General features: G+C 40.8%; 1 protein-coding gene across 2 annotated transcripts; it reads left to right on the top strand.

Annotated features, from left to right (window-relative positions):
- LOC125293910 (sodium-coupled neutral amino acid transporter 5-like) lies at nucleotides 1-25,254 on the top strand. Of its 2 annotated transcripts, XM_048242138.1 has the most exons (17): nucleotides 1-145; nucleotides 2,904-3,027; nucleotides 7,600-7,765; nucleotides 8,397-8,475; nucleotides 13,903-14,018; nucleotides 17,323-17,396; nucleotides 17,629-17,721; nucleotides 17,913-17,991; nucleotides 18,180-18,262; nucleotides 18,807-18,865; nucleotides 19,025-19,492; nucleotides 20,012-20,091; nucleotides 21,220-21,320; nucleotides 21,482-21,597; nucleotides 22,043-22,187; nucleotides 22,561-22,664; nucleotides 23,263-25,254. In XM_048242138.1, the coding sequence occupies exons 3-17, from the start codon at nucleotides 7,692-7,694 to the stop codon at nucleotides 23,365-23,367; spliced, it is 1,776 nt and encodes a 591-aa protein (XP_048098095.1). In that variant the 5' UTR covers nucleotides 1-145; nucleotides 2,904-3,027; nucleotides 7,600-7,691; the 3' UTR covers nucleotides 23,368-25,254. The 2 variants fall into 2 exon arrangements, with proteins under 2 accessions (XP_048098095.1, XP_048098096.1); XM_048242139.1 differs by lacking the exon at nucleotides 1-145 and having other exon boundaries at nucleotides 2,863-3,027.
- The last annotated feature ends 731 nt before the right edge of the window (nucleotides 25,255-25,985 follow it).

Consider the following 25,985-nt stretch of genomic DNA (forward strand, 5'->3'; position numbering starts at 1 on the left):
TTGTCCCTCAATCAACGGTATTCTCTCAGCACCTTTCCTATCAGCTGGGAAGAAACAGGACCTGGACTTTTTTTTTTTTTTTTTCCTAGAGATATAATCAACTGTCTTTCCTATTCCTGGTTGGGAATTTATATGTTTAAGAGGGGTAAGTGACTTCTTCTATTCTGCCATTGTATGAACAATGAAAACCAATACACTGAGATGTAGAACTGTAGAATCTAGCAATATACTATACTTATCAATGGTAAGGTTTATTCTTATTAACACAGTAATATTTATTCATTAATTTTACTGGCATATGAACATGTGCTTGTCAAGCTCACATGAGTCACAGGTATTAGCTTATGAAGCACATGGTAAAAAAAATAAGTAAGCAAAGCCATTCTATACAGCATTTATATGAAAAATAAAACTGTAAAATGAATTGATTGAAATATTAAGCTATGTTAATATTGAAGTGACTGATAGACTATGAATGTATTAAATTCATTCATTCATTTTAGAGAATTTTGATGCCATCTTTTGTTTGTTGGTATGTTGGTTTTGTATGGGCATAAGGTAGGCCTATGATAAAATATGACACATTGTACTTGTAGCTCCTGTGAATATAGCACATAGGCTACAGTACTGTATGTGGATACTATCACAGAAGAAGTGTTTGGGCGGTATAGAAGAGAGTGCAGGGAAATTGTTTCCCGTCTGTTCAACAACTGTCCCTTTGTGATAAAAGCCTTTTGGGTGTTATCACACATGCCATACCAAGGTGGGTCTTTAATACTGGAACCTGGAGGTTAAATAGACTTCACTGGAATTGGGACATGATTAGACTCAATCGACAAAATGGCAAGAGTAGGCTCTTGTATATCTGCATTGGACTGTTTACTTAGTGAGGACCTTCAGGTTTCTTTGATGTGACTTTTAAACTCTTTGTATTATAACTACAGTTGTAGTCATGGATGGACAGCACACTAGTGTTTAAACAGACGTCATGCATCAAAAGGGAACTTTTCATGGAATGGGTAGCTACTGGTAGACTACCTCTTGTTCACCTTCAGACACAGGCCCACAACACAATGGTAGAAATAGCCTACATTGGCATTATAGAAACTGTAAGGAGCTGGTCGATGGCCAATGGCCTGAGTTCTACATGGTTGGGTCAAGGTCAAGGAGGACAAACTACTGGCCTCTCTTTTCTTCCTGATTTTGAGGAATCTGTGCTCTGCAAAATTCTGTTGTATTTTTTTTTTTTTGTTTGTTTGTTTTTTGGCTCTTCATAATGCTGCAGAATGCTCGCTCGGAGGTCTGATATTTCTCGATAACAGACCTCTGTCAAGGAAAATGTTTTTTTTATTCAGAGCCTTATAAAGATATCTTTAATACTCTGGGTTTTGTGCTTCTTATTTACGTCTTTCATATCACTCTGCAAGAAGTGTGGTCACTTCTTGCAATAGAACTTCATTCAAAAGTGAAAGCAGTGTAAAGAGCCATATCATGTGGAGTTTATTTTTTTCGTTTTGGCAAGGATAGCCATGTCCTATAAAATAAGTCTCTTTGGGACAAAGCAGGACCTGTTGGGACTTACTTTCCCGATAATCTATTTATCTATAGTTCTATTATATATAGCCTACATTATACCTTAGCCTAATGAAAATGCTGAGAGGTGACTGTGTTTTGTTGTGCAGCAAGGAAGAAGCTTAGCAACAAAGATTCTAGAACAGAGCTCTGCTCTACAATCTTTGCTTAGCAAGGCTAAAGCAGCGAGGGGCTGTTCAACAGCACTGTTAAATTGAGCCTGCGATTTACAATCTCAGCTCAGAAGATGGTTTGTGTGGGCTCCCACTGAAATATTATTAAACGTGGGGAAATCCTTTTATGTGAAGATGACCCCTGCATGGCTTTTGTCATGGCCTATGTGCCCACACTGATGATCATCTGACTATCTCTGTTTCTCATCATCTCCAGGACAATGTGTTTCACCTCAAAGCACTCTCTCATGCAGGGTTAACGGGGCCGTCATATTTAGGGTAAAGCACCAGAGCATCACGGAGTATCACATGGAAACAGTGAGGTAATGAAACCCTTTACGCGCAGTTGTAGCCTAGCTTAGATAGAGAAATACAGAGACAACCCCCTTGAAGCCACAACATGACGTCATCATAAGCTGATCATTATATTATCCTCACGCGAGCCGTCTACCGGTGGGCGATTCCCCACTCCAAGCGCTGTCAGGTCAGTTCTCAGAGTTCCCTATATGTCCATCTCCTGAAATAAAACTCAGCACACTAAGCTCTCTCCATGCATGTTGCTTCTCACGCCCATCCCATTCGAGTGAGTAGCGTGGTCTATGTTGATGACTGCCACACGCAGGCAATCTTAAAAAAGCCCTGAGCTCCTAAGCTAATTAACAACATTCAAGTGCATTACCCACTCCCTCGATGCACCGTCGTTCCCCAGGCTGTGGCTCAGCCTTCAGTGCAAAAGTATAGGCATGTTCTTTTTGCACCTATGGGGCACAGTGCTTGTACAAGTTTATTTAGAGAATCTTTAAAGACATACTGCTGTTCAGAAATTGAGCACTACTACAATTGAGTATATGCTGCAGGAATTCTAAAAGTATTCTTGTGAATTTATGGCCACCTTTTCCCTTAAAAACACAAAACAAAACTAGACAACCTCTGGATTGATGCATTGTGCAGCTGGCATTGTGCAGTAGTGATGATAAATTAATGTGACAGATTAGGAAACTAAATGGTTAAAGTAGGAGGTTACTTTTCCTAGGCTCCCTCCCTCAGGCTCTCCTCCCTTCCCTCTCCTCTCCTCTCTAATTCCTTTCCTCCCTCCCTCCTTCTCTCTCTCCTTCACTCAGAGCATGAACTAAGCTCTGTGTCTCCTTGTCTGCCTAGGGCTTTCCACCAACAACTCTTCACACTCAAGGCTGAATGTCAACACTACACTAACTCTGAATGAAATACCCCTTCTTCGGCTGAGAGAAACCACCAAGGAGAGGAATCCCTTGTCTCATTTGTGGTAAGCTATTGTGTGAGTCATATCCTGTGATTACATCTAAAGTGGCGGCAAGACGGAACTGTCAATAGAAAGGGAGTCTTGCATCAGACAGCTAGGACCATGTGCTTAGTTTTAGAGCTAAGAGCCATATGACACCTATTGGTCTGCATAGATGTAGCCTCCCTGCTTTTCTCTTGTGTCTCTTGGGTCTTTTCAGGTGACCCATTTCTCAAACATGTATGTTACGTTGATGATTTCCCATAGACATATCAGAACATTTAATCCATTTATAAAAGGCACATTATTCTAGGTAGGAGGTAGGCACAGGTACAAGTAAGCTGAATGTTTAAAACAAATGGTTGATGATGGCTCAAAAGAGAGGCCATGTTGTACACCTCTGTGTAATTTGAGTCAACTCTGAACTCTATGTTTTATGCAGTTTACAGACAAAAGAACTTGTATATGAAGTAGCCTAATATTTTTGTCATTATCGAAAAGCCAAAGGATCTAACTAAACAGTCCAAATGCTGGCTTTTAGGATATAGCTTAAAGGCAGTTGTGGATACCTGTATGGTATTTAGAGTACTTATATAGATATACATTTCTGTAAATGTTCAGTTTTGTATTGGTGACCTCTTGATGATGTATCGTATCTGATGCAGCTAATATCTAGACTCACAATCAAGGTCAGTCTCACAGCTTGTCTACTGATAAGGCGCCAAGAAAGTGCGCAATTGTGGAAAATGCATAGTTTCCACAATGTGCATTGCATCATACTGTTTCTGTGTATTTCAATGATTGACAATCAGAAACTCAGACTGAGATCATCCAAACGATGGCCTTAGCTGACCCTTGTTAGAAACTTGTTAGAAAAAGTCCAAAATGAGGCGGTGTCTCAAACTGGACACTTGGGTTCCTGTTCGGGTCAGTCAAAGGGTCTGTGTGATGTTGAAACGGAGCAGTCTGGGGGAAAGCACTTCGGTTTGTTTTTGGCCCCCATGTGTTTTTTCCTAAGGTAGATTAGTGAAATGTTTCTGTTAGTATTTCCTGACCTGAACTCTCGAAATAGATTCACTATAGGTGTCCGTGTGTGTGTGTGTGTGTGTGTGTGTGTGTGTGTGTGTGTGTGTGTGTGTGTGTTTGTGTGTGTGTTCTGCTTGAACAATGTTTTCATGTTTTTTTACTAACAGTACTTAGGACAAGGTCTATTTTCATTGTTTTGTGGTATGGATTAATTATCCCATCACTGAGAAACTATTCTACTTGAAGAGGTCATATTACTCCAAAAGAATATACAAATGCCTGAAATCCAGGGGTCCCAACAAAACACGTTTTTATGTCAAGTATAGTTCTATTGACATTCAGGGTGTAACTACCACTTACCAAATAAAGGACATCAATTTATAAACGGAGGGCCGCTCAATACAAAGTATTTTGTGAGAAAGTAGGCTGAATATGAATGTACTTTTAAGGTCTTCAGAATTTTTATAGTGTACGCTGTACAGCGTCATGTCATTACTCTGGGTCAGAAAGAGGAAGGCGTCGTTTCAGTTCATTAACATACTGTACAGTCTCCAACACTCTCTGTCCCTATCATTTCACACCATTTTCTATGGTAACTACGTTCAGGCTTCTGGCACAATATACTGTATGTTGGGTAAACTAACACCCGCATGTCTTGCTATTCTCAGACACAGAGTGCCCAGCTGGGCTGTGTGGGATGCCAGTGAGACCTCAAATGAACAGAAACAATTATGCAGAATACAATTACGAAAAACACTAGCCAATTAGACAAGCTTCTTCAACACCGACACAAGCCAAAATACGTGGGGCAATTGTAATGGGATCATATGTATCATCACATGTTGATCATTATCATAGAGCCTTAGGGTCGGGTCGAGTCAGAGGAGTGTGTTTGTTAGCCATGTTTGCTTCAGCAAACAGAGGGGATCTTGTATTTCAAAATGAGTCAATGATGGATATAACGGACGGATATGACACCTGTTGAAAGCTGACTACATTGTTTGTATGGAGGACGTGCACCAATTTTAGAGACCATGTCAGTTTTTTTTACCCAGGGGAAAAATGACACATAACGGCTCACTTCCTGGTCTAGTGTGGGCTTAGCCAATGATGTGGCTCCTCTCTGTGTTCTACTAGGGATTAATGAAACTTTTGCTAACACTGAGGCTAAACTCCAGTTGACTCTTTATCGTGGAGGCATATGGCCTGGAGACAGTGGCAGATTACATCACTCCCATTCAGAAGTTAACATTGTTTGAGTTAATACTGTCATAAAGATTACAACGCCTAACCCAATCAAGTCATCTTGTTGCTTTAATTGAGTTTAAATATGAGAATGCGTAGTGTCAAGTTTATATGTTATAAACTTGCTACTAAATGTTATCAAAACAACAAGATGTGTTGACAAGGTTATGTTGAGTGATTATTTATTTTTTACAATAGAAAGGAAAAATCAATTTTTGCCGAAACTGGAATACATGATTAATAAACAGCAACACAGCACTTGTGAAACTTAACCAGCAGCTATTTAGCAGGGTGTTTATCACTTGCATTAAGTCACTGCAACTAGTTGACTGTTCCCATTATCTTTTTAAACTTCATTTGGATACAGGTCAGTGGTAGCCTACTGACACTGACGTCATGAATGTCCCTCAGTATGATACAAGTGATTCTCTGACCGGCAGCCATGCATGAATAGTGAATATGTTCCACAGGTGGAGGAGGAGTGTAGAGAAAACACAAGTGCGTCATTGAGGCAGAGCTCAGTAACTGCTTACAGTGAGCATAGATCACAAGAATAGTAGTGTCTGTGGTATTATACATAGTGCTACACAGACAAGAAGCTCACACGCCGTGCATACTGAGAGTGGCTCATACTGTAGTGCCAGTGCAGTCTGGCAGTGACTGAGCATTATGTGTACATGATGAGCACCTGAACTCCAGACGCACTGTTTACGTAAATAAGGAACTACAACACAGCACAGAGTGTATTTATGAATGGCAAACAGAAAATATACTCCAGGTCTAGTGTGCGAATGCGAATGTGTCCAGAATTCCATCATGAGGAGTGTGTGTGTGTGTGTGTGTGTGTGTGTGTGTGTGTGTGTGTGTGTGTGTATGCATGTGTGTATGCGTGTGTGTGTGTATGTACGTGTTTGTATGTGTGCATACTGTGGAAAAGATACTCCAGGTCCAGTGATGGAGTGAATTTGAGTTGATTAGCGTTGCGTGATCAGCTGTCAGAAGTTGATTAGCGCTATGTGATCAGCTGTCTGAAGTTTTAGCGTTATGTGTCTGGATTCCTGATAAATTGATACCTTGTAACTAAATGGTTTACAGGTAGAGACAGTGGTGTATGACTATGTGAATGGTTTAACTGGTAGAGACAGTGGTCTGTGATAATGTGAATGGTTTAAAGGGTAGATACAGCGGGCTGTGATAATGTGAATGGTTTAAAGGGTAGAGACAGCGGGCTGTGATAATGTGAATGCTTTAACAGGTAGAGATAGTGGTCTGTGATAATGTGAATGGTGTAACAGGTAGAGATAGTGGTCTGTGATAATCTGAATGGTTTAAGAGGTAGAGATATATGGTCTGTGATAATGTGAATAGTGTAACAGGTAGAGATAGTGGTCTGTGATAATGAGAATGGTTTAACAGGTAGAGATAGTGGTCTGTGATAATGTGAATGGTGTAACAGGTAGAGATAGTGGTCTGTGATAATGTGAATGGTTCTCAGGAACTGTGGCCTCACCAGGGTATTATCAGTACCTAAAGGTAGAGACATGACGGGGCATTAGAGCAGCCTGGCTTCCAATCCGGCTTTACGCTGTAAAGCCACAACGCCTAAAGGCCTTCCAGGCAGGCCTCTTCTCTTTTTCTCTTCCTCTCTCTCTCTCTCTCTCTCTCTCTGTGTGTGTGTGTGTGTGTGTGTGTGTGTGTATGTATATGTGTGTGTGTGTAGGGGGGTGGAGTATGGATATTAATGTTGTGTAAACAAAGGCATAATGTGTGTGTGTGTGTGAGAGAGAGGGGGGGGTGTTTGTGGGCACTTTGCTGAGTAGACTGGATATTATTGTTGCATAAATAAAGTCACATTATGTGCATGTTTAGTTTGAGTAGGCATCATTTAATTGTTGCTATTGTCACACCATGCAATTTTGCTCTCTAAAAAAGATTTTAAGTTGGGGAAAATGTATGTTATGCATTGTAAAATTAGGCTAGCTCAAGATAGCATTCCTTGTGTTTGTTGCTAAACGCGTGTTTAAATAATCAGAACACCCTTGTTTTACAAGCATGTGAGCACGCATTGGTGTTTATACTGGTATCAGTGAAACAAACCATCTTCAGACACTGTTTGAACTGACTGACCTCAGTAACTGACTTATAGGGTGTGTTTCCTGAAATTGTGTAACATTCTGGTAACCGAGAGAGAGGGGGAGGGGGTGTTTAAAATGATATACCCTAAGCTGATAGTCTATAGATTCAACTAAGACCAATGACACTCTTTTAGGATAAAAAATGAGACATGAATAGTCAGTAAGCATCTTTTATCCTCCTCTCTTACAGTGAGCCACAGGCTACTACCTAGAGCTCTAACGGTCCATCATCTACACGTCCAAACAAGAAGTAGCAAGCTAGTTGTGTTTTGTTTTGCCGTGATGGAGCTTCAGAAGATGACTAACGGACACCACTGCAGTGACCTGAGCCCTGAGAAGATCATTCTGGAGGACGGGTGAGTGTGATGCCGACTGAGAGTCTAGCTGGCACCCAGGGTTTGAATTATGTACTGGCAAATGTGTGTGTGGGGTGTGGGTCAACACCATTCTTCTTTTTGCCTTCTAGGTCAAAGTCTTAAATAGTATTGTATCGTGAATTTATTTGTATTGTTGTATCGCTCTTGAATAAGAATATGATCAAGAATGGTGAGGTCAACACCTCTAAACCTTGCTGTAGCTACACTGCCTTGAACCCAGGTCTCTAAGGCACTCATCCTGCACCCTGACAACAACCATGATTTTAAACAGCCAACACATATCCATTCATAAACTTATACCCACCTCCACTGTTTGGTTGCATACTACTCTGTCATGGTGGTCTGTTTCATGTGACAGATCACTGGATTCACTATTTATTTGTATTTGTATTTAATTTATGTAGTATATTTAGTATTTAGTTTTGTTAGTTTTTCTTATCTTCTACTCTCTATTGTACAGTGGAGTTTTGTTATATGTATATTCTTATATTTACCCTTTCTGCTGTAAGTGCATGTTGTGTGTGATGTCTGTATGCTACTGAGACCTTGAATTTCCCCTTGGGGATCAATAAAGTATCTATCTATCTATCTTATCTTTTGTGTTCCTCAGGTTTGAAGCAGCTGAAGAACGCGAGGAGTTCCTACCTCATGGGACAGAGGGAGGGAAGAAGGTGGTTCAGTTCACAGATGTGAGTCTAAAGAAAAGTTGACTGAAAGTTGGAGTTAATGGTCAAATGTTTGTTAGTTAAAAAAAACAACATCTGTTGCATACTAACAACTACCATGTGTACAATCATGCACCAATATAGCCCTATGTGGTTTTACTTATCCATTATTTATTCCCCGGAAACAAGAAATACTCTTCTGATTGGCTGACAGGGGGGTTATTCATTCTGTATAGCGGGACATCTATGAAGTAGTGACATTCCTTTTTAATGCTAACTATCACGCAAACCAAGCTTTGCGTCGTGGAGTTGTTTTTCTCCGTGTTTTCTATTAATTTAGTAGGCCTATATCGTGCCACCTTGGTGGCCATTATTCCTTATATATATATATATATCACAAACAAGTAGTACAAATACAGCCTATTGTGGCTACTTGCATGCTAAGAGTGTAAATAGATAGTTTGTTGCTGGTTTATGGTAGCTCTCATGAGTAATGTAGTGAGTTTTACAGTTTGTTTCAGTGGCTTTGGTGCATTTCTCAAACCATCATTAATGTTTCCTGATCAGAAAGTACATTTGTTGAAACAAACTGTTAGCCTAGAAATCTAGACGCACCCTAGCAGCAGCAAATTACATTTGCTTCCAGGGCTAGTCTAGCAACTCTCCGTTGGCTTGTGAGCTCGAAAAATTAAATTTCTATCAGGCCAATCAAACCGTGTATGGAGTCGTTAGGCGGGCTTAACATAATGATTGATGGCAGAGTTGCAACGGTTTGGCTTGAATTCCCTGCTACTTGAAAGCAAAGAAGATGGATGTTGTTGTTGGCCAACAGTGTGACACGAGTTAAGCTTGTTTTAAGATGGCAAAAGTTTGAACTAGCCAACTAGCTCCGCTGGTGGGAAAAACGATGGGACTCAGCTGTCCTATTAGTGCAGAGGGGGAATTTGAAAGACATCCAATTATCCCGCCCCTCGGACTGAGCACTGCGAACGGTGAGTGCCCAGACCCTACATTTTAATGTGGGTCTGGCTCGTCAGGCTAACAAACTTTACCACTCAGTGGATTAACTGCAAAAGCACATAATTTGCTGAAAATGCTTAGTTATGTTTCGAAAGCAAATGTCAGAATGAAGAGTTCCTGTATCACTGTTATACACAATACAGTCAAAGTGCTTAGCCATTTTTTCAAAATAACAGTTTACTTAGTAAGCATTCTTCTTCAAGGCTGCAGTTTTTCTGTTTGGCATAAATCAACACACATCCCAACCTGCAAAAAAACGTTTCAGGGAGATACCCCCATTGTTGAATAAATAAAAAAAATAAATATAAAATAAATACTTTAGCCTTCTTAGATACTGAAATAGTGATAAATAGCCTATGTTTGTTAGTCTCTACTCAGCACACCAAATAAGGAAGGCCTATAGTTAGAAATTGTGATAATAAAATATGTAGATTTTGGTAGTTTGGTCTTTATGTAGCCTTGGCAAAAAGCCATCTAGTAGGCTAGTCCTGAATAATATGCACATGAAATGACACTTGTTAAACTCACCTCGACATGTCTTTTGCAATCATTTAACCCGTCATGGGCAATGCTAAAGGCACTGTTACAAACAGTGCAGCATGCAAGACTATTGTTATTTTGAACTCTTATGAGACACGGGTACACTTTCGTGTAGTCTGATGTGAAATGGGTCTTAAATGTTCCTTTTTGGGGGCCACTGACTCTGCCATGACGCTCCTGTTCCTACTGAACTGAATTGATCCCCGTTGTGTGCGCGCTACACTCAGATGCAAACACGATTTGAAGTTTCGGTCTCGTGTGCGCGCTCTTGCTCGCTCGCTCGAGAATCCGGGAGATTTGATCTAATTTGCGGGCATCAGGGAGCCGTTATCAACATGCAGGAGACTCCCGGAACTTCCGGGAGACTTGGGATGTCTGTATCAATGTCATTGTAGAAAAACAGACTTGAAAGATTACAAATGACAACTGGTCAAAACTTTTGCATATAATAACTCAAGCAATGAACTAATGCCTACCGGTAAATGTTTTGGGTGGAAGGACTATTCCACCAACATTTTGCCAACATGACATTAGCAATTGTATGTAAAAAACATACAATTGTACACAAGCAAATGCATGGATGTGCAAAAGTATTTGCTGTTGTCATGAGATATCTATATCAAGTCATATATTACATGCACACATTCTCTGATTATGTGGAGGTTGAACTAGTAGTTTTGAGAATTAAAATTCTGATCTGAGAAATGCACCAAAGCAGCTAAGAAAAAGTGCTAACACTAGCACCCACTTACTGCAGCTGGGAAAAATGATTACAACATGGCATAATTCAGGGTCCTAGTAGATTATGGTTAAGCTGGCCGAATATGTAGGTTACAGGAGTGGGGAGACTGTATGGAGGTAATTCATGTGGTTTGTAATTAGGACGGTAGGAACGGTTATTTGTGGTTTAAGAGTGGTTGAGCTATTAGGAATTTCCCTGTAAAGATCCCCCCCTAACACACACACACACACACACACACACACACACATTTTTGTGAACCCACACCCTGATATTTGGTACCCTGTGGAGGGGGACCTGGACAGGGTGAACCAGTTGAACCAACAGTTCTACAACAGGTTTGACTGCCCTGCTCCAGCTCCAATGGGAGTGGTCTGTCCACCACCCCCTGCAGACTCAGGCGCTGCTCTTGTTTGCGTGCCTGCCCTATCCCCACCTCCCAGCCTCCCAGTCTCTCCAGCTCTGCATCCTGGTGACACCCAACGACCTAAACCATCACCACCTCACGCCCTGCCCCCGCCTGACGCCTCCTTGCCTGTGCCTGTTGAGGCATTGACGACTCTGGCAGCCTTGACAGGGACATCAAGGAGGTGGTCATCCCCAAGCCCCCACCCCCACACCCCCTCAATACCAGTGCAACACTCACCTCCACCATCACAGGCTATTGTACCCCCACCATCACTGGATATTGCAACCCTCCCCCACACGGCGATCACGAACAATGCGACAACAACCTCAGTCAACAGCCATCAGACACACAGATCCCAGATGTACCCCTCCCCCTCCCCTCCCCTTACATCCCCCATCATCACAGGAAAACAAGTGAGCGCTAAACTAAAGAAACTGAACACGGGTAAGGCAGCGGGGCCTGACAGACTGTGTCCAAGGCTACTCAAGGCCTGTGCTGCTGAGCTGGGGGAGCCACTGAAGCACATCTTCAATCTAAGTCTACGCCTTGGACAAGTTCCAACACTGTGGAAGACATCATGTCTCACCCCTGTCCCTAAAAAGCCACATCCTAGTGAGCTTAATGACTAGAGACCTGTCGCTCTAACATCACATGTGATGAAGACAATGGAGCGACTCGTCTTAAGTATGCTCAGACCCCAGGTACGCCATGCACTAGACCCGTTACAGTTTGCATAACAGGAGAAAGTGGGCGTGGACGATGCCATCACTTATCTTCTACACAGGACACATTCTCACCTAGACAAGGGGAAAAGTGCTGTGAGAATCATGTTCTTTGATTTTTCAAGTGCTTTTAACACCAACCAACCCCTCAGACTGGGAGACAAGCTCTTGCAGATGGGTGTGGTGGATTTCCGCAGGTCTATGCCCACTCTGCTACCAGTCTCCATTGATGGGGTCAATGTCGAGGTGGTAAGCACCTACAAGTACCTGGGTCTCCACCTGGACAATAAACTGGACTGGTCAGCCAACACTGACGCACTCTACAAGAAAGGGCAGAGCAGGCTGTACTTCCTGAGGAGGCTGCGCTCCTTCAATGTGTGCAGCAAGCTCCTCAGGATGTTCTACCAGTCTGTTGTTGTCAGCGTCCTCTTCTATGCAGTGGTATGTTGGGCAGGAAGCACAAAGAAGAAGGATGCGGGGCGACTTGACAGGCTGGTAAGGAAAGCTGGCTCTGTAGTGGGAGCTGAACTGGAGTGCATCACTTCAATATCTGACAAAAGGACCCTGAACAAACTGATCAACATCTTGGATAATGAGTGTCATCCACTCCACAACACTATTGTTAAGCAGAAGAGCCTGATCAGCTGGAGACTTCGCTCACTGCCTTGCACAACAAACAGACTGAGAAAGTAATTTGTCCATTGAACCATTGAAGGGCCATTGAACTGTTCAATGCATCACTTAAGGGAAGAGGAGAAATAGACTTCTCCGCATAGTCTGTCTGCCTCTTCACCACCTCCATGCCTTGAACTGTCTGTCCACTAGCCACTTTACCATTGTCTTCTGCCTCACTGTTTGCGTGCTTTATTAACACATATGCACAACCCCTCCCTCCATGCCACAGCCGAACTGTGACCACACTTATACCTTTCTTAATATAGTTATTTATATATAGATATATAGACTTTATTCTTGCACTGTTGCACTGTTTGACTTATTTGCACCATCACCATGACACTCATTCAAAAAGAGCACCTTACCTTACCTCATGCACAGAGGACCACAGGCTCAGTCCCTGCTTCAGTCATTGCAAGCGCACCTGATTGATTAATCACCCACTATGTGGATACTGTTTTTTAGTATTGATTTAGATTAAGTTTTATTTAGTATAATTTGTATTTTAGTATATTTATTATATTCTTTATCTTCTACAGTCCTTATTGCTTAGTTGTGTTTTTTATATTATATACTTTTAATTACTTTTTCTGCTGTTAGTGAATGTGTGTGTGTATGTTGTCTGTATGCTACTATGACCTTGAATTTCCCCTAGGGATCAATAAAGTATCTATCTATCTATCTATCTATCTCATGCATAAGTCATGCTTGTCTTCAGAATACTTAAACATTCCCAACTGGGACAGCATAGTCTTCCGAGAACGTATAGCTTACTAAATATTCCAAACCTTTGCTTCCTGGGAGAAATTACCCTGTGCATGGAACTCATAGCATATTTAGATGGTATCATGGCATATGTCCATATATGTGCATACAAACAAATAATTTATTCTAGCAAGAGTCTTGGTGGAAGCCATATGGTGGCTAATTCACTGGCTTGATCAGATCATGTGATGATGCATTCATTATTATTGCATTAGATATGTCTATAGGACACTTACTGGATCTGCTCCCTGCTATCTCAATTCTATGATCAAGCTGTACATCCCCAACCTCCCACTGCAGTCTTCTGATGAGCGTCTGTTGTGTTGACCAGCCATAAACGCTATGTCAAATTCAAGACCCTTAGTGTGTCCTTGTTGGTGGAATGAGTTGCCCAGTGCTCTCTGTTCCTGTGGTAGTTTTGGGTCATTCAAGAGGGGTCTAAAGGCATATCTGTTCAGCATGCATTTAGCTAATTAAGTGATTCATAATAATCTGCAATGAAGTTTTCTCCTATTTTGCCATTTCACTAAGGCTGTGTGAAGTAGCTTAATAATTTGATGAGCTGTTTCCTCTTCTTACAGTTTGAGGGGAAAACGTCGTTTGGGATGTCTGTCTTTAACCTCAGCAACGCCATTATGGGCAGTGGGATCCTGGGTCTGGCTTATGCCATGGCCAACACAGGGATAGTCCTTTTCATGTAAGTGAACATATAAGTATGTGTGTGTGTGTGTGTGTGTGTGTGTGTGTGTGTGTGTAAGAAACAATGTGAAATGAAGAATTTCAAGACTGTTCTGCACACATTGTAATTCTGATAAAAAAAAAAATAGATACATAATTTTATGTTCTGGCAATGCCCTCCAAAATTAATGTCCTGAGACACATATCACATGTATCACATACAATATCAGAGACTACCCACACAGGGTATCCAAAAAATATGATATGATAATTAAATGATGATCATTCTTTAGATCTTAGCTTTAGTCAGTTGCAGACTGAAAGAAAAAAGAAACAGAGCTTTCCAAAAAGAGAGTTGCAGCAAGTAACACAGCAGGTTAGACAGTGCAAGCACAGAAAGATAATGCCAGCATGTACAGCCATGGCTTTTACCAACGCCTTATTCTTTAAGTGAATTACACCATCGGTTGTCCACTGCCAAACCCGCCACTCCATTCACATGACCGCAAAGCCTGGAGCCTAGAAGGGGGTATGGCGGGCAACAGGTCCATAATTATGTAAGGATAAGTCCAGGCTTCCGGCACCTGGCACCTGCTTGCCCTATCATGTGTACAGCAGCCCAACAAGCCTCCTCCAGGAGATCAGATCAGCTCAGAGAGATAGAGGGAGAGAGAGAGAGAGAGAGAGAGAGAGAGAGAGAGAGAGAGGCTGTGGGGCTAGATGTTGTGCTGGATGGGAAAGGTAGAAAAGGTAGAACACAAGAGTCAGAGAGACTTTTGATGTCGGTTGACACTTTACTTGATGTCATTATCCATAATGTATTTATCAAGCCTCATAAGAGCTCTATAAATGTTCATACAGTCACAACATTAACCCAGTTGCTCGTAAGTGTTATGATATCATTATGTAACCCCTTACAGCTATCACAATGCATTGTAAATCTTTATGTCATTGCTATTATCAAGCTTTATTGTTCATTATGTGACTTCAAGCAGTAACGTGATAGGCATTCATTACTGTGCGTATAGATAGTCAGGCATAAGGAGGAGCCATGGATACTTCATGACTGGAATGTGTTAATAATGTACTATGGATACTGACTTAAACCACTTTTCTTCAGTCAGTTTGTCATCTTTATATCACTATAGCTTACAGCAGGTGCTGATTTTGAGCCCAGTGGCGTGTGTTGTACAAACATTACTGTTCTGCTGAAGGCTAAAATAAAGTGTATCTAGTGTTGTGGCATTTCTAAAATACCTATATGGTTATTGCGTTATCAAAGCAATGCTGGCTTAATGCAGTGGAGTGGACAGTGGAGTTTTACACCACTCTTATGCTTATTTTAGGTGTAATAAACAAGGGACATTTTAGTATTGAGCTGAGAGGTGACCCTGTGCCCTGACCAGAGTGTCCTGGTCATGAAACAGCAGTCTGCCCCAGACACAGGAGTCGTAGTCACCCGGTGACTCATGCAGGCACATGCTTTCGGCTGCGGCTACCGCGGCGACAGGGATAAGCGGCTCTTCCCAATAGGGCGAAGGAACGCGTCTGTTTGGTTTGGACTTGTACTGGTATTTACAGCATAAATACACTCAATTCAAAGAATCTCGATTCTAAGAATCTCACTACGGCGAAGCCAGTCTAGATGTAAACAGCATCGTGTAAACGCTGTGGAATACCGTAGGTGAAGTTACCACAAAAGGCTGATTGTTTGTGTCACTGTTGTCAAGGAGTCGTTTTTTAGTGTGCACTGTTTTCAATTGTTTAATTTGCTTCTTCCGTGTTGGCACTGGGTGTGTGTGTTGAAAGGTGTAAATAAGACTTTGTTTTGGCCCCCACCCTCTGTCACACATAGTACAAGTGCTGTCCTAAATCTGATCTGAGGGGATATAAATAGTCTGTTGTGATCAGATCAAAGACAGACCTGCCAGGACCAGCAAGTGTGAGTGTGTGAGCGTGTGAGTGTGTGTTTCTGTGTGTGATTGTGTGTGTGTGTGTGTGTGTGTGTGTGTGTGTGAGAGAGAGAGAGTGTGTATTTGTGTGTGTTTGTGTGTGTGTGTGTGTGTGTGTGTGAGAGAGAGAGAGTGTGTATTTGTGTGTGTTTGTGTGTGTGTGTGTGTGTGTGTGTGTGTGTGTGTGTGTGTGTGTGTGTGTGTGTGTGTGTGTGTGTGTGTGTGTGTGTGTGTGTGTGTGAGTGTGAGTGTGTATTTGTGTGTGTATGTGTGTATGTGTATGTGTATGTGTGTGTGTGTGTGTGTGTGTGTGTGTGTGTGTGTGTGTGAGAGAGAGAGAGTTAGGGAGGAGGGATAGGAGGCAGACTCTGGGTCAACAATCTGTGAAAACTCTGAGGTGAGGAGTACTTAATAACCCAAACACAGAGTTGGTGTGTGTGTGCGAGAACTGGCTATGAGTGATTTGAACGACAGCGTTGTTAATGAGATTAAGGAATAAGACGGGGGTCATAGTCATCACTGTCAGGGGGAAAGAGGAACTCTTTGAGCCCTTCCACGGCTGTCATTCAATTTATTTGCGATATTTTAAATGATGACAATTGCTAGAATTGATTAGCCTAATCCAGCAGATTAATGTAGATGTAATGTGTTTTATGAATTGGGATTAGACAAGTATAGATTGAAGGTTGTTGCATTCCTGGGTAATTTGAAATAGAAAATAAGTACATTTTAACTATTCCAAATGGCATTCTTTCCAAATGTTTTTTTTTCTCTTTGATATACAATCGGGAAGCTATAAAATACACAAATGCATGGTCAGGTGGCCTAAAAGTACCTCGGTTGTAAAGTGTGTAAACCCAATCTGAATATGAAGTAATTTCTGCCCAGGGGCATTTAATATATACTGTGTATGTAATCTCTGTCTGAGATTTTGTCGAGCCCTCTATATTGATTGATTGATTGATTTATTGATCGATTGATTGTCAGAGTAATTGAGAGATTTGACCGTGTGGTGCAGGGTCAGATCCAGCAGCACTGGCAATGTTATAAGGTGAATAAACAGTATCCATGTCCCCAGCCTTCTGACTCTTGTCACTGGGCTTACCTACTGTATCTGCACACACGCTAATTAAATTTTGGTGGCCTGCGTTGCGTCCTCCGCAACAGCATTGTGGTTCTGCTCCATCATAACCAACAGAGAGTATTCAAAATGGTTGCCTAGTCTACCGATGGCCGATGCACAAAAAACCTTTTGGGAAACATCTACCTGATTACAGTGAATATTGTTTGTCACATATGACAGTGTGATTTTGTTACTAAGTTTTATGTGTTTTTATATAATCATTTGTTGTTGTTTGTTTGCTTTTCTAGAATCCTGTTGACGTGTATTGCTGTTTTATCCGCTTACTCAATTCATCTTCTTCTGAGAAGTGCTGGCGTAGTTGGTAAGAGTTGTCCCATTTAGATATCACATACATTTCATAGTATATTAATGAATTGATTATATTTAATTATAATTAAAATATTGTATATTAATATTATTAATATAGCATTGAATTGGGTGAAGCAACATTTTTGTCATATCTTTATGACAGCAGGGGTTCCCAGTATAGTAACAAATTGCTCTTGAAAGAACATCTATGAAACCAATTACATTGTTTTCTCTTGTCTTGTCAGGAATACGGGCTTATGAACAGTTGGGGAACCGAGCCTTTGGAACCCCGGGAAAAGTGGTGGCAGCTTTAATCATAACTATGCATAACATTGGAGGTGAGAAAGTTGTTTTTTAGGATCATTGTAGGGTTGACGTGCTATGGGTAAAATATGTGAAAAAATCTCTGTGCAATTACATTACAGCTTTCCCCCTAACTTTCCAACTTTTCATATACTTGATATGTGATAAGAAGTGTCTTCACTGTCACTGATGTCAAAAACTGTTCTGTTTTGTTCTTACTCAACAGCCATGTCCAGCTACTTATTTATTGTAAAGTCGGAGCTACCTCTGGTTATTCAAGCATTTGTAGGAAAAGAAAACACAGGGTAAGTGTAAAGAGAAAAATCACCTCATGAAATCCCTTCAGGGTCTCACTTCATTCATCTTTTTCGTTGCTTGTTTGATTGCTGATGAATGGTAGTCAAACAAATTTGCATCACTCATAAACGTCATTTCACCTTTGCCATGTGTGATTGAAGTGTGATGCAACTTCCTGTTTTCCCCCCACTGGCAGCGAGTGGTACATGAATGGCAACTACCTCATCATCATTGTCAGCATTGTGGTCATTCTCCCCCTCGCTCTCATGAGGCAGATTGGTATGTCCATACACCCCCCCCTCCCACCAACACCATCACCATCACGCACCGTACTTTGCACATGTTTTAGGCAATGCTGAAAATTGAGGATTCTTTCAAAATGTGGACAAAAATAAATCCAAATATTGTATATAAACACACAGAACAGAAGGGAATAAAAAAAATACTTCTTGAAATTAAATTAAATTCAGTAAATTAATTATTTAAAATCTACAGGATATAAAAATAATGTGTAAAGACAAATGCCTAAAACTTGTGCATATTAGTGTACATCTGTCTATTCCTTTATGAAGCTATGCTTCCCTCACATACTTGAGGTCCTGGGGCTTTACTTGGGACACCATACAACCACACTGACGTTATTAGCTAGCAAATGAACTAAAACTGTATTAGACCTCTCAACAGTCCTCATTCTGATTATGTGCTGCTGCGATAACTGTTGCGATGAACTTCAAATTGGTCTTGCACATCAAATAGAATGTGGGGGCATTATCAAAATACCAAAATAGCCCCACCTTATGCTATGTTTTTGTGGTTATTACAGGTTACCTTGGATACACCAGTGGCTTTTCTTTGTCCTGCATGATGTTTTTCCTCATTTCTGTGAGTGTTCAGGGGTTGGACCGGCATTAGTTACACTGATATACACTAATAATTAGCATGTGGCTCCCCACACGGTGGTTTATGGTTACAAGGGCAATGTTATGGAGAGTGTTACTGCAAAACCTATTACATTTTTGCAAACATGTTTTCTTTTCCTAGGTGATCTACAAGAAGTTTGCCTCTGAATGTCCATTGGACAGTCACAGTCACAACATCACAGTCACAGAAGCTTCCATGGGCATGGAGTTTACAACACACTCAGTGCTCCCCACAGCAGTCCCCACAGCAGGGCTTATGTTGACAACAGGAGGCCCCACAGAATTTACGACAGTCACTGACAGCTTGACAACCTTACTGCCTACTGATGTGCAGAACTTGATGGAAAATGCCACAGAGAGCCTGTACGAGTTGATTAATGCAACATTTACAACAATGAGTTCAACTGATGGACACATGGAAACAACCTCTGACCTCACCACCCCTATCATCGCAACCACATTGGGCGATCTTCAGTCCCTGTCAACAAGTGTGGCGGATGGTGAACTTCCTATGCGTCTGATCTCCGACCATGAGCATAGTGTGGCTGACGAAACCTGTCTGGCTAAAATGCTCACCATCAATCTTCAGGTGAGCAGAGGGCCTTCTGACCCATACTGTGAGACTGTGTCCGTCTCTGTCTGTATCTGAGAGAGGCTGTTTTTTTTGTTGTTCTTGTTTTGATCTAGACACTTATACTTATGCTTACTCATTTGGCTGGGGCTTTTATCCAAAGTGGCTTATTACGGTATGTCAATTATTACAAGGGCCAGTCTCCCCAGAGCAACTCAGGGTTAGGCAAGGCTTCACGACACCAATCTACTGCAGTCTTGCTCCAGCGGCGAGATCACAACACATGATTGGCACGATGTCTTCACAACACACCACATTATTGGCTCGAAGTATTCACAACACAGCAGATGATTGGCTCAATGTATTCACACGACTGTCATATTGGCGTTACAAACTAACCCTATGCATTTCTATGGAGGATTTTTTGAGTGCTGTGTCTCCTCATTAGAAAGTCTCTGGTTTAGGGGCCTCACTGCTTTTTCATAAGTTGGTTCAGAAAGTTTCCACTGATTTTAAGACCCATGTTTTGTCTTGCAGACAGCCTACGCCATCCCTATCCTGGCTTTTGCTTTTGTGTGCCATCCGGAGGTCCTCCCCATCTACACAGAGCTGCGCGAGTAAGTCCTTGGGCGCTAGTTGGAATGTGCAAAGTCTTGTCTAACCAAATCTAATTTAATAACTAGACAAAACCAGTTTCAGACCATGATCCAGTCCTAGTTTCAGACTCAGCAGTTGTCTCTCTGTCTTGGTTTTAATACCAGTAAGTTGTTGAGGAATCAAAGGCTATACGAAGGTATACAAAACAAGAAGTGAAATCCGCCATTCAAATGTCATTTCTATTTTGATTATTATAGATTGTACATTCTGATCATCTAAGCTTATCTGTTGCATATTTGCTGTAATATTTTGATAGGAATGCATAGGGAATTTTTGTGTATGAGACTAAGTTGTAGGCCTAGTGTTTCTTTGGTTACACTTTACTTGACAGTATGGACATAAGAGTGACATGACACTGTCATGAATGTGTCATAAACAATTCATAAATGTTTATGACATAAGGCTTCTTTTATTAAGTGACATTCGGTGTTTGTCATAACAAGTTAGGGTTCGGATTTGGGTTAGGTTTAGAGTTAGGGTTAGAGTTAGGGTTAGGATTAGGGTTAGAGGTTAGGGTTCATGTGTCATTACAGTGTCATATGTTCATGACAGTGTCATGTCACTCTTATGTCCATACTGTCAAGTAAAGTGTTACCGTTTCTTTTTTAGTGCATACCAGTGTGAGCTAATGTGCAATGTTGAATGTTAGTCTCTGATGATATAAACTAACCTGGACATTGCATAGTAATGTAGTATCTAAGTTAATCTGTTCTAAAGTGCTTATTTAAGTTAGTGCGCATCCTAATGTAATATCATTCGTAACACTGAATAATAGTCTTTGGTAGTGTAAGGTAAAAATTAGTTCGCATCCCAATGTAATGTCATTTGTAACACTGAATATTAGTCTTTGGTAATAAAGGGTAAAGTTAGTGCGCATCCCAATGTAATGTCATTTGTAACATTGAATATTAGTCTTTGGTAATAAAGGGTAAAGTTAGTGCGCATCCCAATGTAATGTCATTTGTAACATTGAATATTAGTCTTTGGTAATAAAGGGTAAAGTTAGTGCGCATCCCAATGTATTGTCATTTGTAACATTGAATATTAGTCTTTGGTAATGTCAGTTAAATGTGTTTTCCTCCCTGCAGGCCAACCAAGAATCGCATGCAGGGTGTTGCTAACATTTCAATAGCAGCCATGTTCCTCATGTACCTGCTTACTGCTCTCTTTGGTTACCTCACCTTTTACGGTAGGAACCTCCTTTGTGATGAGGTCTCTCATGACAAATAATTACTTTTTTTTCTGATAATGGTGTACGTGTACGTCATATGATAAGGAGTATAATTGCTTGTGCCTGTGTGCCTGTGTGTGTGTGTGTGTGTGTGTGTGCGTGTGTGTTTATTTTTACAGACCATGTGGAATCTGAGCTTCTGCACGCCTACAGTAAGACTGACACTCTGATCCTCTGTGTGCGCTTGGCTGTGCTGATGGCAGTGACCCTCACTGTCCCTGTCGTCCTTTTCCCAGTAAGACCCTCTCTTCTCACACTTTACTGTATGTCTTTACTGTGGCTATCGATGGGAATAACATAGTTATTGACCTAAATAAAGGTTGATGTTGTAAGTCATATAGCATTTTACGTGGCTAACTCTGGTTTCTGGTTTTAGCACAGCAGGAGTACTTAAGCATTTTTTTTTGTTAGCTCCTCCAAAAGAAGCTTAATGAGTGTATTAGCTGTTCCTCCCCCCTTGACTTCTTCAGTTGTCTCTGCACAGTTGGGAGGCCATGTAGGGTGTTGTTCTTTTGCCCTCTTAACATCAGCATTTCAAACTGAATAGCCACATTCAGCACCATTGAAAAGAAAGACAGGAGACAATGAAAGGAGATATGTTGATAATATTCAAGTAGGAGGACTAAAAAGCGTCTCCATGTGGATGGCCCCTAAAGCAGACTCTCGTCTCTCCCACTCAGATCCGCAGAGCCCTGCAGCAGCTGTTGTTTCCAGATAAGCCTTTCCAGTGGGCCCGACACATCATCATAGCCCTATGTGTGCTAATTGTTGTCAACATCCTGGTCATCTTCGTGCCCAACATCCGAGACATCTTTGGTTTCATTGGTGAGTTCTCTAGCACAACTGGCCCCCAAGTCATCGGCTTGTTTAGTAGGCTATTAGTTAATTGTTTAGTTATTTCTTTAGTTAATTAGTTTAGGACATTAGAAAGAATCTCCAATTGTCTACCAATGGATGCATTCTTGTACAAATACTCCATTTCAAGCAAACACTAAATGAATGTACTCATTTGTTCATTTATTTTTGTATACTAATGAATAAATTTATTAAGATGTTATGTTCTAACAAACCTAAACTTGCTATAGCTAAATTAAGACTTGTCACAGCTTAATTAAAATGGCATAGCTTAGCGAAAGCTATACCATAACAGCAAATCAATGTCAATATTCATAAGTTATGTTGTTTTTGTTCTGTTTAGGAGCCACCTCTGCTCCCAGTCTCATCTTTATCCTACCTGGAATATTCTATCTGCGCATCATTCCCGAGGAACAGGAACCAATGAAATCCAAATCAAAGATGGGGGTGAGTGTCAGGCTACATCTACATTATTGCTTTTTCATTTGAAAACGAAGACTTCTTTTCGTTTTCACCTATCATCCATTTTACCTTTTTGAGCTCCTGAAACAGAACGATTTCATTTTCCGTATTCATTTAAAAACGCAGGCTTTGGGTATTCGTGTGGACAGTGAATATGTAAAGATTTAAAACCAGTGACATAAAAACCGAATGTAGTGGTGTCTGTAGTGCAGTTAAATCGCACATTTTGTCTACAAGTGTGAAATGTGACATGGAGGAAAGTCCCCATTCCTCTCCATAAGGATCAAACAAAGCTCCTTCAATTTGGTAGCATTTTCTCTCCTTAGCTTTAGGCATTTACATGTGTTTGCTTACAAAATGCTTTTATACTAAAGTTATTCCAAAGGCTAAAAGGGTTAACTAACTAAAGGTTAACTTTGAAGCTTTCTTTGAAGTCTTATGTAGGCTACTGTAATATTCACTGGTATTACATGGCGATTATTACACAAGAAGCCTTGAGACCCTAAAGGAAGTTTATAGGATTTTGATGGCTTTTTTGTTCCATTTTTTTCTACAACCATGTCCTACTTTCTGGTGTTTCCAGGCAGCTGCATTTGCGGCTCTCGGGTTCATCTTCATGGTCATGAGCATATCCTTCATCATCCTCGACTGGGTGTCAGGAGAGAAGCGAAGTGGAGGAGGGCACTAACCACACAGTCAGCAGCAACACCTGTCAATCAGGAAATACTCCTACATACCACCCCCCACCCCCTCATCTGCTCAATCACCCTCAGGGCTCCTTGAGAGAGTCAGACAGGAGGCGGAGCACAACAGCCATGGCCAAGATTGGACCAAGTAACAAAACAGGCTTCACCGATACCGGCAAAAAGCTGTCAAACTAACCTAACTAAATTTTCTGGTGGTAGACATGTCCTACAATACCAAAAACTGTGAAAGTGTGTGTGTGGCAGGGGGCAGGTATGCTCTCCATGGCAACATGCCATGCAGTATTAAACACTGACTTGCTTTGTAGGATGTGAAGTTCCCAAGTGAAGACAGCAATGCAACAACCAAAAAGCTTTCAAACTCGAATGGCAAGCTTTCACACACTAGATAGATTTGTCACAATGGATTGTTTTATGTGTCTATCTATATAAAGAACTTGTGTGGTGGACATAGAGTGTGATCATGGGAAGCTAAAGGGATCATTTGTCTTACAATTAGCAACCCAGCAAGTTTATTTATTAGTGTAGCAAGAGGTCTCCTTCATTGCCAAAAACAGACAGTAGGCTTCACCTCAGAGTTCTTCTATCCTACCTCCCCTCCTTAAATAGTTCCTTCACATAGGAAAATGTAAGGAGAAGAAGAGAGACTGTCATCAGAAGGAACAAAAAAAAACAGACTCATCATGACAATTCAAGTGAATGAAAACTGTGCTGGACAGGTCAAATTAGTAGATCGATTTAAAATGCTGTATTTAAGAGACTTTTCTTGCCATTCAACCTTTTGGGAAGTATTAATATGTTTACCTAATTTGTCAAATTATTCAGGAAGGTACAGAGTTTTTATTTAACTCTGTAACTTCAGGTTAAATAAAGAGCTGACTGTAATATGTATTCAACCGAAGCTTTCCCATGGGTAAAAAAGTTGTATGATGTATCTATAGGCCATTTTGATAGCCCCTGCCACTCTTTTTGTATCTCAGAAAATGAATATACAGTACTCACAAAAAGTTAAGGATGTCTGGCTTTCAGGTGAAATGTAATGTTTCAGTATAGAAAGTACTGAAACATTGAACTGTTGGACATGCACAAAAGTTTAGAGAAGGTCACATTAACTTCACCTATAAAGGTTTTGTGGATTTTAGGTTCATCCTGAAATTTCACCCGAAATCCGAATATCCCTAACTTTTTGTGAGTAGTGTATAATATGATGTTGAATAATTTTGAATAATTTCATCCTAATGTTGTACATACTGTATATATCCCAATAATATCTTAGACTAGATTGTTTTTATTAAATCCATCCGTTCCAGAAGTAGAGTAAGAGCCTATACTTAACACATGCCATGACTGACAGTGGTCAATCAGTAGAAACTTGGCAGTTGTGACACTGCACTGTGAAAACTTTCACTGTCAGTGTTGCTATATCACACTAAACCACAGGGAGGAGCTATTTGTATCTTATCTATATTTCTGCCAGTATTTCTTTTGTATGACCAGGTGGGGTGAATATTTGTTGAGTTCTTGTGTTAAAGTGTGTTAAATTAAAGAAGCCCTATGCAACAATTTTAGCAAAAATTACCTTAATTATGCAGGTTGAGAGTCGTTCTGATGGTTCTACAACACTTTTGGGTCGTTTGGTGGGTGCTTCGTCTCCCCCTAATGCTTCTTCGCGGAAAAACCGAATATGCAACTTTCTGGTCACGGACCGAAGAAATCCGGATGTTACTCAGCGGAAGGCCTCGAAAATCTAGTCAGATTGTAGTTTCTAAGAAGACTGCAAAACGGACTCCGACTTGGCTTTGTTGCTGTTGAAATTGTAAGTAGCCTACCCTTGGGTGAACTTCGTTTTTGTAATGTGGTTTGATAGTCTCTTGAACAATGTGTTTCAAGTATGTGTTTAGCTTGGTTTCTTGATGGCTAGCTCGCTAGCTAGTGGGGGTTTAGCGTAGCAGTCACTTGCTACCGAAGTTGCAGGGGGAGCTATGTCGTGAAAAATGCGAGCCCAAATCAGGCGAAAACCCAGAAACTGCGAAGGAATAACCAGACTTGCATAGGGCTTCTTTAACAGCCTAATTTTCAGAAAATACAGTACCGTTGTTGTCATTTATGATTTGAAAATGTATAAATAGCTTAATCTAATCCCATCTAATTTAAATGCAATTTTTCATTTGGAATTTTTGACATTTATTTTTTAAATATGTGAAATGTTAAAAGAACGATAATGTATAATGATGTATAATTCCTGATATACAATGATTAAATCTGGATTAGGTGGAACTAGTGCAGCAGGACATATTAGTGCAGCTCAGCCGAACCCTTTGTCACAGTCTTTCCTTACCTTACCTGAAAGCTGCCCTGTGAACCTCCATAATGACAGCTATGTTCACAATCATCTTAAGGGCTTTATCTTCTCCTGAAAATCAGTCTATATGTGTCAATGTGTTTTTTGTCAATTTTTTGTTCAATAAACAGAAAAAAAGTTTTGAACATGCTTTTTATTACTTTTTTAAAAGTTTTACACAGTGTTTTATACTTTTGCAGTTCAATTCCCGCCTGACCAGAGGATAATGTGTTAATCAGATTAATTATGGAATCAGACCAA

The sequence above is a fragment of the Alosa alosa genome, chromosome 4, assembly GCF_017589495.1.
Source record: "Alosa alosa isolate M-15738 ecotype Scorff River chromosome 4, AALO_Geno_1.1, whole genome shotgun sequence".
NCBI lineage: Eukaryota > Metazoa > Chordata > Actinopteri > Clupeiformes > Clupeidae > Alosa > Alosa alosa.

What these genes read in the sequence shown, in the direction of transcription:
- LOC125293910 (XM_048242138.1), top strand. Translation starts at nt 7,692, where the DNA reads ATGGAGCTTCAGAAGATGACTAACGGACACCACTGCAGTGACCTGAGC. An exon ending in ACAGGGATAGTCCTTTTCAT is followed by an intron (nt 14,019 to 17,322) that starts GTAAGTGAACAT and finishes TTGCTTTTCTAG; the next exon opens with AATCCTGTTGACGTGTATTG. An exon ending in TGCTCACCATCAATCTTCAG is followed by an intron (nt 19,493 to 20,011) that starts GTGAGCAGAGGG and finishes TTTGTCTTGCAG; the next exon opens with ACAGCCTACGCCATCCCTAT.